The sequence below is a fragment of the Diabrotica undecimpunctata genome, chromosome 3 (assembly GCF_040954645.1).
Source record: "Diabrotica undecimpunctata isolate CICGRU chromosome 3, icDiaUnde3, whole genome shotgun sequence".
NCBI lineage: Eukaryota > Metazoa > Arthropoda > Insecta > Coleoptera > Chrysomelidae > Diabrotica > Diabrotica undecimpunctata.
Window position 1 is genome coordinate 127,842,571 of NC_092805.1, and position 14,454 is coordinate 127,857,024.

Here is a 14,454-nt window from a genome sequence, read left to right on the forward strand (position 1 = left end):
CAAAAATAAAAACAAATGAATGGAAGGAATGGATTATGAATGGAATGTTGATCATCACCATAGATAAATTACACCTAGATTGGTAACAGGGATAGCCAAGGTCAAATCATGTTCGGATTAGGCGCCCATTCGCTTGGTAGCGCTGCTAGTCTCGTTCCTGCGCGGAGTGAGTGTGCTGTGATCAAGTCAAAGTTCAGTTTAGACAAATACGGCGCCATATTTGTATTTGTTTTATTTTTTATAATTTATTTTATAATTTAAAATTTTTTGTATAAATAGTGCAAAATCGTACAATTTTCGACGATTTTTTATTATGGAATCGAACACATTACATGGAATAACAATGTAGAGACGAAGAACTGAACAAAAAAGATGTGTTCCAGATTGCATGGATACTACCAAAGAATATAGACGCTCTAAGCGTCTATATTCTTTGATACTACTTTTTTAAGTCCAGGACATTATATGGATATGTTTGATAAATGGGTGAATGCTGTTAAGAGCCCTAATTAGAGAATGCTGCAAAAGAATCTATTTATAACAATTTTCGTGTATGCGCTAGTCATTTTAAAGAGGAAGATATAGTCAATGTTGGAAATAGCGGTATTACGAGAACAGCCGTTCCGAGTTTGTTTTTACCAGGACCAGGTAAGAACTATTATACCACTGACCTATATTCTTATTCACATTATATCTGACCTTTTACTATAAAATTAGTTTATAAATTTAACCTAAAATTATATATTATAAAACCAGTCTTACTTAGCTTTGTATTTGAATTATTTGTAGGTGGTGGTTCAACAACTATCTTAAAAAGCATCACCTTAGAGAGGGTTCGGCATAAATTTCTACAGGTGTGCGCCTTTCAAAGTTGGATTAGATTAGCAGACCATGACTACACTATCATGGAGAGGTCTATGAGCTTGCCTGCTTTAAGTATGAGGAGGGATCTGGCCCTCTCTTGTGAGTGAGATTGGTCTTAGTGTACCATATTACCATGGTTTGCCTCATCTATGTACTTTTAATGTTCCATTTTGTAGAACAACCTATGGTGCTAATAGCCCACTGAATAGATACTTATCTTTGTTAAACAACCTAAATGTAAATGTATTTAATATGTCCCTCAATAAATATATAAATATTAGTAGAAGAGTTACTGGTACCATAGAGTTTGGAAACTTAACTGTGTAAAATACTTCATGTTTTTATTGTAACTAGGTAATACTTTACATATTTTTTTATTTTTGTTATGTTATTTTTCCATCTTTATTGTTTGTGCTGGATTTTAGAATCATAGAACTAACTGTTGGGTTTATAGGTTTTAAAATGTCATTACATGTTTAATTATATATATATATATATATATATATATATATATATATATATATATATATATATATATATATATATATATATATATATATATATATATATGTATGTATGTGTACATGCATGTGTTTGTGTACATAATATATTTTTATTTCACATTATTTAATTTTATTATCTTAAAATACTGTGTACTTAACCACTAAGTTGTAACATTTAATCGACTTGTCCCGTATATTAGCCTGCATCCACATAGACAGCGGTAAGGCGTTCAGAGTTATGAATAAATAAATTTGAATGTGTTGACAGGGATCTTTCCTATTCTGTTGATGATAGGGATGGGATGTCTGATCTTAAGATGACATACTGGTGAAAAAATCTGTTGATTGTAATTGTGTTTGTCATTTCAGGCACAAAAACATTATTATCCTCTGTTGTTTGGAGTTTATACTGAGCAAATAAAGTTACTATATCAGGTTTTAGCAAAGCTTACATTCTGGGTGAAAACTTTAAGCATACCTTAGAAATAAATTATTTACCTTATCCATTGTTCTTTTTTTTTGTTCGTTTTTTCTATTTGCTATCATTCGGTATTCCTCATTCTTGGGTTTTCTTTTTGCAAGAAGCAATATTTTGCTAATCTAATCAAAATCATAATTTTGTTGATAACCAGAATATTTTTCTGGAACTTATATTATGATTCTGATTATAAGATTATAAGAATAAAAGTATTATCATATAAATATATAACATATAGTATGAGTATAAATGTATATAAACTTCTTTCTAGAACTAAATCATTTAATTGTTCTGTTTCCAACTTAGCAGGGTCCTTGAGTTCTCTCTTTCTGTGAGTAGAACGCCAGACTGTAAGAGTTTTCACTGACCACTGATAGTGTGTGTTATTGCATTAGGATGAAAGTACTACAAAAAACTCAGAATGTCTGATGGCTGTCTGTTGCTTATTAGGCTTTAATTTGACATTAGAATTACAAAAAAAAATATTTAAATACTGACAAGTTCCTGTCACAACATTTAGAACACTAAATTATACTACATTCACCCGTCCCTATTTTTGAACAAAATATTGCAACTATTTTGGTTTATTTTTAGCTCCAGCTGATTTACAGCTAGAATGAAAATCTGAATTTTCCAATCTTGGTTCATCATTATCATCAGGTTTTTGAACAGGTAAATTTTCTGTCTCATCTGGTATTTATTTAGTAGTGGAATTCTCTAGTGTGTTATTTGGACCTTCATCATTATCTTGATTCAATAATATAACAATTCAACAGTAAACTTCGTATATAGTGCAGAGCACATGGTAAAGCAGTTTTCCATTAAGTGAATTCTAAATTTTTGGTTTTCTATGCTAGATTCACCAATTTCCATATAACTCATTGTATTTTTCGACTTAACCATTTCCTTCATGATTATATGGTGTTGTTCTACTTGAATATATTCCTTTAGAGTGTAGATAATTAATAAATTCTTGTGAAGTAAAGCTAGTTCTCCTTGTTAGATTTGATATATACCGTCATTCTATATAAACCAAATAGTGATTTAATCTGTAATTGGTTAGAATTGCTTTTCTACCAGATAATGTCTGCATTTTTTAAATACTTCAACTCATTTGCTTTTTTTTTCAATTGCATAATGTTTTTATTCAGAATCTGAGGGTATGTGTGAAAAAAGCAATTGGTTTTCCAGATTGATTGCTTCGCTTATGTAATCGTAGATTAATTTTTTAAAAGCATGTACTTATCTTTATCTTCTAGGGATTTATCTTTAGATTCATTGCTTTCTAAAAAATTCTTGAATGTTATATACTTACTAATGTTTGAATTCTTTGGTGGAAGTTTGACAGTTTGGACCAGCCTCTAGTTTATCTGGTCTAAAGTACTTCCCCATTGTAAATTTATGCGAATAAAATTGTAGTAAAATGTATTTTGCAGAATTAGACTTTTATTCACATAAAACTTGATAAGAATGACAAAACAATTATTTAAATACTGACCCGTTCTTGTCACAACATTAAGAAAACTAAATTATACTACACATGGCTTGTATTATTAATATTTCTTGTAACACATATAACATTTCTTGTAACATTTTTATAAATAAAGATTTTATTCTATATTTTATTCTGTAATTTTTTTAACCACTTTGGCATTTTAATGTAATGGAAAATAAATATAGTCCCAACATAACAAGAAAACCCAAAAAGTATACGAAAAATATTTATTATCGTATAGGATAAGGATTTTTCTTGTTATTTTAGGATTATATCGATTTTCCTTTACTTTAAAATGAGTTCACAATCCTAGGTAATATTACTAAACTTTTGAATTTAGCGCCATGTATATATAGTTACGCGCCCGATCACTAGGTGATGCGCCAATCATTGTTTTATTCCTTAACACGGAAGTTTCAATGCTAGGTGGTAGTGTGCTATGATCATCACAAGACAGTGTGATTGATGATCTCAAATATTTTTATTTAATTCAAAAAACTACAATTGACATCGTGAAATTATGAAGGTAATTATTAAATAAGTTCCTAATTCCATGAAATTACATTAAAAAATAATGTTATAAATGGGAAATATAAAATAAATCACAATTATTAATGAATAACAAACGTCAACTCTTTAATCAGCACGTGGAAATGCTATGACGTAAAGGTTCAAGGTTGAAAAATTGGCAAATATTTAATTGCTTTTTTTAACTTTATCCTATATTTGTAATTTCCTTTCAGTATTAATCATTCTAGATTTTAGTTTACCTTTAAATATTAATGCATGACACCTGCTAAAAAATAAAAGGGGTTCTACAATGACTGTATTTTCTAGGTTTTCAGCGTTTACAAGCAAACATCCTGTAATACGAGGAATGCTTTCTTATGGAATTATCTGGCCTACATCTTGTATTATTCAACAGACCATAGCTGGAAAAACTTGGGAAAACTATGACTGGTTACATGCTTTAAGATTCAGTTTGTATGGTGGTTTGTTTACTGCTCCTACTCTTTATGGCTGGATAAGGATATCTACAATAGTGTGGCCAAAGAGCACTCTTAAATCGTCGATTACCAAGGTAAGTAAAGGTTACAGTTAAATTGGAAATTTACCCTTTAGAAAAAAATATTTTTGTTGGAATATTCACAAAAGGAGAAAATTTAATTAATATTTCATAAACAAACTAGTGGATTATTGCAGAATCTGTTTAATCTCTTAAAAATTAACAAAATCCTTATTCTTCTGACTGTTAAAAGCATGGACATATAAACACAGATGTGTTTATACGTCCATGGTTAAAAGAATATATAGAAGATAGCAGATAGAAGAGATCTCATTTTATATTAAATATGAAATACATTTTAATAATTGGACTCTATTTTTAAACTGTTTAAGTGTTTTAGAGAAGATTTGGGTTTTAGGGAAAACGTAATGTTGTCAACATGTATGATTCAACTTGAAGTTATCTGCAATGCTGTAGTTTATATCTTTCTCTAACCATAGATAATGTCAGAAATCAACAATGTTGTAGCAGATTAAAGCGATCTAAATGCCAAAACGCTATTGTTTGGTAGTTCTTTTATTGTATATTATGTGTAAGTCAGTTTCATAAGCGCACTAACAGGCATTTTCATAAAGCAGACAACAGAATAGTTTGTAGTATGATTAGTGGAATGCGCTTTTACATTTACATTTTGTGAATTGTGTGTAACTTAGTTTAATTCAATTTGGTGACAAATAATAAATATTACTGACAGTAGTAATAGTGAACTCTATCAAAAAGAAACATAATTTAACATCTGAAGAAAAAACTATGATCAGAAATGTGTTTGAAGGACTTTGAGCCAGTGAACAAAATATGAATATAAGCAATGTAGTTACTTTGTGCAGTATTTTGACAAAAGTTTCTGAAGATAGTGTGTACAACAGACGATGAAATAAACGATAATAATACTTTGAAGTTTGAGATAAGAGGATGTTAACAAATACAATTAAATGATACAATCAAACAGGCCATTTGTTGTGCAGTTCATGAATTTTATTTCAAAAATGAATTACCAACTATAAAAAAATTGCTTCTCTTCAATCTAATGAAAATATTCCAAAAATATCAAGACATGTTTTGTTATATACTTTACATGAAATTAACTTTAGACATTTAAAGAGAAAGAGGAATAGTATCAGTATTGACAAAGAAGAAATCATTTTACGGCACAGAAAGTATCTGAAACAAATAGCAGAATTTCGAAGAGATAAAAAAAACATTATACAGATGAAACATGTTTAAATGAAGGACATACTGTGACAAAAATTTGGCAGGATTTAACTGTGAAAAACAAACAACAAGCTTTCCTAGATGGTTTGTTGACAGGTTTAAAACCCCCATCTGGAAAGGGACTCAGGATTTGTTGAAAGAGGTTTAAATCATTTGTTTCTAAAAAGACTGTAGATTAGAAATGGTGCAAAAACAAAAACAAAATACAATTAAATGATACAATCAAACAGGCCATTTTTTGTGCAGTTCATGAATTTTATTTCAAAAATGAATTACCAACTATAAAAAAATTGCTTCTCTTCAATCTAATGAAAATATTCCAAAAATATCAACACATGTTTTGTTACATACTTTACATGAAATTAACTTTAGGCATTTAAAGAGAAAGAGGAATAGTATCAGTATTGACAAAGAAGAAATCATTTTACTGCACAGAAAGTAATCTGAAACAAATAGTAGAATTTCGAAGAGATAAAAAAAACATATTATACAGATGAAACATGTTTAAATGAAGGACATACTGTGACAAAAATTTGGCAGGATTTAACTGTGAAAACTAAACAACAAGCTTTCCTAGATGGTTTGTTGACAGGTTTAAAATCCCCATCTGGGAAGGGACTCAGGATTTGTTGAAAGAGGTTTAAATCATTTGTTTCTAAAAAGACTGTAGATTAGAAATGGTGCAAAAACAAAACGTAATTGTAGTTGGATTGCCATCATACCATTGTGAGTTAAACCCGGTAGAACTTATATGGGCTCAAATAAAAAATGAAGTAGCAAGGAACAATGTTACTTTCAAATAAATTATGTAAAAAATCTACTTAATAGTGCCGTCAGTAATGTAACCTCACAGTTTTGGATAAAATATATCGAGCCTGTAGCGAAAGAAGAGCAGATTATGTGAAACCTTAATAACTTCATTGAAATTACCACAGAACCAGCAGTTGTGGATCTAGGTGAAGATACTACTCATAAATCTGAAGGTGACTCAGATTAGATTATATATAATGTTAGTTTTTATTTGAACATATTTTTTATATTCTATGTAAATAAATATTCAGTTAAGGTGAATCAATTATTATTAGTACTATTTCGAACCAAGAATTGTTTAAGTAATTCAGTAGATGACTCCTTTTTATAATCCCATGTCATTAAATCTCATTTGACAATAGGAATTAAATTTAATCCGTGAACCATTCATAAGTTTGTTAATTTAAATAGATGAAGGGTTTTCCCAAACAGAGAAAATTTTGGTCAAATTCAAAGTATTTCAGTTTTTTTATTTTTAGCCCTCTTTTGATGATTTTTCAGCACACTGTGTAAAAATTTATAAATTTTAATTTAGTATAGTGAGTTTTTTAATAAAAGTTTGTATTTGACTTATTATACGGGGTTAATCGAAAGGTGGTTTTTTATCCTAACTTTAAAACATCCTGTGGAATAATTATGTTAGCGGATTTTCGTAAAACCTTATTTTTCGGTTGCAACCGTGTTTTCTAAGTATTATGTTTTTTGTTTCATGGGAAAATATGGATTGGTTCATTTTTAGTAGCGAAATGACTTTGCCACCCACAATTTATGACTTTTCTTATTATTACCATTATCTTTGTAATACGACGATGGGGGCTTTGGTGACTGATATCGAAGGAATGTCATATCGACATCGCAGAAGGACTGTATTTAAATAATGATTAAAAGCAACGACATGATCTTGATTTTAATGAACAATGATAACATAAACAAAACATAAAAAAAACAACTTAAATGTAACTTAACCTAAGTACGCAATAACAAAGAAAAACTACTAAAAAATAACTTAATACTTTGTATTGCCTCCCCTAGCCTTTATAACTGCCTGTACACGTCGGCCCATGCTGTCTATGAGGTTGCGAATATCGTCTTGCTGGATGTTTTGCCATTCCTCTTCTAGAGCCAAGCGAAATTCGTTAATTGAGGCTGGTGCGACTTGGTGATCTCTAATATTTCTACCAAGCATGTCCCAAACGTGCTCTATTGGGTTCAGATCTGGCGAACACGCTGGCCAGTTCATTTTATTAATACCAACTTTCTCTAAATATTGCGTGTCGCGCATTATCTTGCATTAATAGAAAATCATCGCCGATATATTGAGAAAAGGGTACTACGTGATTCGCTAAAATTTCCTCAATATACCGGTGTGCAGTCAACGAACCCTCAATAAATACCAATTCAGTGTGCGCCTCTCGGGATATTCCTGCCTATATCATCACCGAACACCCTCCATAGCTAACGCATGAATTGAAAGCGCACTCCACAAATCTCTCTCCAGTTCGACGCCATACTCGTTTTCTCCCATCTGATGAGTGAAGACAGTACCTATCTCGACTCATCCGTAAAAAGAACATTACTCCATTGTCCTAAATTCCAATGTAAATGTTCCCTGGAAAATTGTAGTCTAGCCACTCTGTGCCGTGGAAGTAATTTGGGCCCAGTTGCTGGTCTGCAACTTTGCAAACCAAATTCATGTAAACTTCGACGAACTGTAAATACACTTATATTATTGCCTCGAACTTCTTGAAGCTGATTTCTTGTTTGCACCGCTGTTAGATAACGATCCCGCAAAGCGTTGACTCATATAAAACGATCATCTTAGTTTACCGCGAAGCGGTAGTTTTTCGCGTCCTGCCACTTCCCGCTTTACGTTTGTTTGTTCCAGTTCGTATAAAATATTCCACTACCCTTTGGATAGGGAAGGGTATTAAAGCATTTGAGATGTGGCTATATCGGAGAATGCTTAAGATCCCGTGGACTGACCGAGTCACAAATGAGGAGGTCCTCAGAAGAATGAATAAGAATCGAGAAGTACTGACCACCATCAAATCTCGAAAGTTACAATTCTTCGGACATATTATGCGAAATGAATCCAGGTATGCTCTCCTTCAAGCCATCCTGCAAGGAAAAATATTTGGAAAACGAGGTCCAGGAAGAAGAAGAACATCTTGGTTAAAGAACCTCAGAATCTCGTTCAATACAACATCTGTGCAGCTTTTCCGCGCTGCTGCAGATAGGATAAAGATTGCCATGATGATCGCCAACACTCTTAACGGATAGGCACATCAAGAAGAAAATGACCCTTTGGATGGTAGAGCGATGAGTGTGTATTACTCTAGCCCCATATTCATAATTTCACGCATCTTCAACCAGAGCAACGGCTTTCGCACAATCTTCGACACTAAAAACCATGATCAATCATAGGTAAACAAAATATATGTGTCAATATGACATAGTTATAACAGTCACCAAAGCCACCTCGTCGTATTACAAAATAACTCCAAAATAATCATAATTAAAAAAGTCCTAAATTGTGGGTGGCAAATTCATTTGGCTCTAAAAAACGAACCAAGGCATATTTTGACATGAAACAAAAAACACAATGCTTAGGAGACATGGTTGCAACCGAAAAATAAGGTTTTACGAAAATTCGCAAACGGAATTATTCCACAGGATGTTTCAAAGTTAGGATAATAAAACCACGTTTTAATTAACCGCACGTCTATGACTCGTCGATTTCCTTTCCCCTCATACCCGCAAAGGTCTACATTGAAAATATGAGTCACTCGCTACAATTGTGTTAGGTACCATGGTATAATATAAGGTTATATTATTATTATACTAAACTAAAACTGACAAGTTCGATCATGTCTACATTTTGATAATTAAAGAATAATTATGACTAATTTTTGCTGATTTTAATAATTTTACACAATTTTTTAGTCAGGGAGTCTAAATTGCATAAATTCTTTTTTGCAATAGAAATATTTTTACCTTCTTTTTCCACAAGCTTAAAAGCTGTACAAATTTATAAAATTTAGTACTACATAGCCCAAAAAAATAAAAAGAAGAAATTTATAAAATTTTGATCTTTTATTTTAAACACTTTATTTCATCGAGTATATTATATCGATGCTTTATTCACTATATATATATATATATATATGTGGGTCTGCGTAGCGCAAGCGGTAGGATGCTTGCCTCGCATGCCGGTGGTCCGGAGTTCGAATCCTACCGCCGGCAAGAACAACTAGACATTTTTAAAATGTCTATAGGCCCCAGGTCGACTCAGCCTGAATAAAATGAGTACCTTGGGTAAAACCAGGTGTAATAATAGGCGGTTGAAGCGTAGCACTGGCCATGTTACCTTCCTTGTATACCGTAGGCCCTAGATATAGCAGACTACCCTGCTATACTCCCAAAGCCGAATATATATATATATATATATATATATATATATATATATATATATATATATATATATATATATATATATGTGTGTGTGTGTGTGTGTGTTTCATTTTGAGAACAAAAATTATAAATTTTTTCTGTAATTGTATGTTTATTAATAACCCCCAATGTTTTTTATGTTTTTTTAATTATTATTGGCATTTGGTTAAAAAAAAGTGAATCTTTATGGTAATCCCTTACTGTATGAAGGTAATTAAGTAAGTCTGAATTGTTTAACAAAAGACATGTTTAACAAAAATGTTGTAATGTAAAACTAATAATAAATGACAAGATGTCATATCATAATTTCTAATCTAGTTATCAATTGCCATTTAACAATGGTTAGTAATAGTTTGACTCTGTTAAATTCTCTGCTAGTGTATCTAACAACTATAACTTGACTTGATTTACCTTTTTTTTTTAACTACAGGCTGTTACAGAACAATTTACCTATGGTCCACTAGCCCTAATATGCTTCTTCTTTGGTATGAGTTTACTGGAGGGTAAGAGCGTTGAAGATGCCAAACAGCAGGTTAAGGATAAATTTTTTCCAACATGGAAGGTATGTAGTTTCAACATAATATTATTTGTACTTTGAAAATGATTTTCTATACTTACACAAACTCAAATTCTAACTTCTAACAGCGATATCTCTGTTCATTTTTACATCAAAAAATAAAAAAATTTAAAATTAGGAGAATTGTCAGTCAAAAAGTGGCCGCAAATAGTTTTAATTCAATTAATGGTAATTAATTTATGAAAAAAAATTTCGTTCATTAATTTTTTAAATAAAATACACTGCTCATGATGTATATTCATGTTTTTTGGAAGCATAGCTTTCTTATCATAGGCTACGGACGGAGCGGTGGATCTCGCGATCACTCACTTTGCTCTACCTTACACTACATGGCGTAGTAAACGCAGTGCCATGCGTGTTTATTAATAAAATAAAACAAAACTTACTATTTTTGATTGAAGCCACAATTTAAATTTAAAATACGTTTATTTTTTATATATTGCCTTCTTCTGCTTCTTCTTTTTATCTAGACATGACTCTGTCTGTTTTTCAATGTGCCTCCAGTAAATTGTCATTCCATCGTTTACGTGGTATCTGATGGTTCTGATGGTCTTCCTATTGGGGAACCGTCTCTTGCCGTCTTTACTACTCTATTTCTTGTCATTCGGCTTATATGATCATTCCATTCTACCCTTCTAGTTCTTACCCAGTCCTTGATGTTCTCCATCTTGCACCTACGTCGTATATCTGTATTTCTAGCTCTTTTCCATAGTGTTTTACTATAAATTTTTCAAGTGTTTTCATCTCTGCTGTTTCTAACATCCTTTTTGTTTCCTCTGTGTCAGGTCGTGTTTCTGTCGCGTACGTCATTATTGGTCTGCATTTTGTCTTTTTTTGCGGAAATTAACATGTTTAATTGTCTGGAGGGTATATTAAATTGGTGCAGCATACGTTGTAAATCATCTTGATTCATATAGCAGATTATTTTAAGCTGTTTTTCTCTCATTTCGTACCCTTTTTTAGTTCTTACTTTTTTTATTATTTCATCTTTAATCAGGTTGAACAATAGAGGACTCAGGGAATCTACCTATCTTATTCCGATTGGCAGCTTCAATAGGGTCAATTAGTTCTTCTACTTTTACTTTTATTGTATTGTTTTGGTAAATATTGTCGATCGTTTTGAGAGGTATCTCTCTTGCGTACAATAAGAGGACAACGTCCTTTGATTTGACCCGATCAAATGCCTTCTGAATGTCCACTAAACATAGATAGGCCGGTTTATTGTATTCTAATGATTTCTCTTGCACTTGTCTCAATATAAATATAACATCGGCGCATGATCTTCCAGACCTAAAACCAACCTAAAATAAATTTTTTGTTCCAAAATTAATTACCATTAATTGAATTAAAAACATTTACGGCCACTTTTTGACTGGCAACCTGTTATTAATGTATTCTCATATTCTTAAATGTGTTTGATTAACTACTTTATGAACGCAGTGATCTTGTGACGAATAATTTTGCCTACCACATGGGGTATTACTATGGGGGGTTGAAAATTGAGGACAGAAATTATTGAGGCAGAGATAGGGCAAGCAAAACAAATCGAAACTTATGCGAACGGCTCTCAGGGTTTATTTGGAGTAGCTGGGTCGTGGATAAGTGAATGGCAAGGGGATTGAATTGGGGCAACTACTAAAATGAAACAAAGAGGTACTTACATGAATCTCCTGAAACAAACAGACAAACAAAACACAAGAATTCCCTCTAGCTATTTGAAATGGAATGAAAAGCTGGATGAAGGAAAAAGGTTCTTCCTTCCTAAAAAAGAAACACAAAAGGGGTTATAAACTTGTTTTTCTAAATAAATAAAAAAATAGTTTAGAGAAATAAATCAAACATTTATTGTTCTCACAACAAACAGTTACAAATATAAATGGCACAAAAAATACTATATAGATAGTTACAGAGATAAAGACCAAAATAACAAAGAAACTCTTACTTTGTCCTATCCGTTTACAAGTGGGAGATACTACAAAACTACAATAAATTGTTACTGGGCTATAATTTGTGGCAGAAATAAACTATTACAAATAAAGAATTGTCTTTTTAGATGAACCTAGGTAGAGAGGTTAACCTTCTTTAAAAACAAAACAAAACTAATGTCAAAAAATAATAAAGCTAGCTGCCATATGTCAACATTAAATTTTAAAACAGAGAACAAATAAAATGACAGCAATGGCCACACCCTAAAATTTACAATGTTACAATTTAAATTGTTATGAAAACAAATTATTATTAAAAAAATGTCTATCTTCACTTTAAAAATTCAAACAAAAAAGTTACCTGAGTTTCACTAAAATGCACTTGAGTTATAAACTGGACTTCACTGGACTTTAGAATTTCTGGGAGAACTGGACTGGGAATCTCTGACCCACGAATAAAAAAACTGCATCTATAGTCTGGAACGACGACCGGGTACAAACAAAACGAGGATGGAAACAACGAGTCTTCCAAACCTCACTTAAACTGCAACTATACATTGAACTGCTACTATTAACTGCCACGAAACTACTTATTTTCCATAAAAAGACAAAAAACGAGAAAACATTTCAAATTTGACGGAAAATTTGGACAAACGCTGAAGCCAATTGCCCCTTACAGCGACCTCAGCGAGAGTGTCGCAATTATCTTTCCGGAAAAGCCTTCTCAACGATCTAAATGGATGTTTATTTGAAACGCATATATCGAGCGGCTTAACGATCAAAGGATACCGAGGAAATACCCATCTGTGAAAAATAAACAACTTTAAAATGCTTTATATTAACTCGGCGACGCGTTGGAAAAGGAATTGAATTACTTTAGTGTTTTAATACATATACGAGGGGATTTCAATATATACCAAGGAATTTACAAATGCTACAATCTTGCAATAAGATCTTAGACTAATATCTTGTTTATTTACTTTATTATATACTTTATATACTTTATTTTCTTTATTATAGAAAAAAAAATTCAAAAATTAGGAAAATTAGACTTAATAAAATCATTCTTTTTTTGAAAATTGAGCTCCCTAAGCTCTTCGGAACTAAATATTGGGACATAGAGTTAATTTTTAAAACGGAGTAGCATCGCTTTTACACTGTATAACCGTTCTAATTCGGTTGGACATTGACTCGACTAAGGATCTGCAATGTTCAGGAGGAAATTAATTCCATTCAGGCATATTATGTTACTATAACGGCAATAAAGATAAAAAGCACTTCTTTAAATTCGAGTTACCACAAGTCTCCCTAACGAGAGGTGAAACCTCAAAATGGTGAAGGAGAATAGTGGAACTTGAATTGAAAAGAAATGCTATCGTCTAATGTTTAACACATTTTTGTTGTAGGTTGGTGTTTGCGTTTGGCCAGTTTTGCAAACAGTGAACTTCTGCTACATCCCTGAGAAAAACAGAGTACCTTTTGTCAGTGCGTGCAGTTTGTTGTGGTGCTGCTTTTTGGCATACATGCACGAACTTCAATTGAAACAGAGAGAATTAGAAATATCTCAATTACAACTATTAAAACAATAACGAATGTGATCCACTAGCTGTATATTTTAGACCAATTTTAATTTATTATTCTGTATATAGAAGAAAATTATATTAGTAAATATTTTTCTATCAATCGTTTTTTATTAACCTTTATAAGAATGTACATTATTTGACAATTATAAACGATTTTGGCTGACTTCGTTACCAGTTGTACTTATAAAAAAAAGGTGGTACAGTAGACTAACGCGAAGCTTCATTCTATGTTTTCTGAATTTTCAAAAATTTAAATAATACTTTTAAAATTAGAGGAAGTAATTTAATTTAATTTATTCATCGAGATAAAAATTATCCTATCTCCTAAGTTGGACCAAAAATTACACTTTTGCAAAATTTTATTGGAATAGGTTCAGTGATTTCGGATATTAACGTGGACAAACACCCTGACACGAGATTTTTAACATGTATTGGAAAATGCAAATACAAAACCAGTGAATAAAAATTCGTTGTTACGAATTACAAATATA

General features: G+C 31.6%; 1 protein-coding gene across 2 annotated transcripts; it reads left to right on the top strand.

Annotated features, from left to right (window-relative positions):
* The first annotated feature begins 23 nt into the window (after window positions 1–23).
* LOC140437396 (mpv17-like protein) lies at window positions 24–14,063 on the top strand. Of its 2 annotated transcripts, XM_072526907.1 has the most exons (5): window positions 24–48; window positions 3,781–3,866; window positions 4,178–4,421; window positions 10,309–10,440; window positions 13,787–14,063. In XM_072526907.1, the coding sequence occupies exons 3-5, from the start codon at window positions 4,218–4,220 to the stop codon at window positions 13,967–13,969; spliced, it is 519 nt and encodes a 172-aa protein (XP_072383008.1). In that variant the 5' UTR covers window positions 24–48; window positions 3,781–3,866; window positions 4,178–4,217; the 3' UTR covers window positions 13,970–14,063. The 2 variants fall into 2 exon arrangements, with proteins under 2 accessions (XP_072383008.1, XP_072383007.1); XM_072526906.1 differs by lacking the exons at window positions 24–48; window positions 3,781–3,866 and having other exon boundaries at window positions 4,075–4,421.
* The last annotated feature ends 391 nt before the right edge of the window (window positions 14,064–14,454 follow it).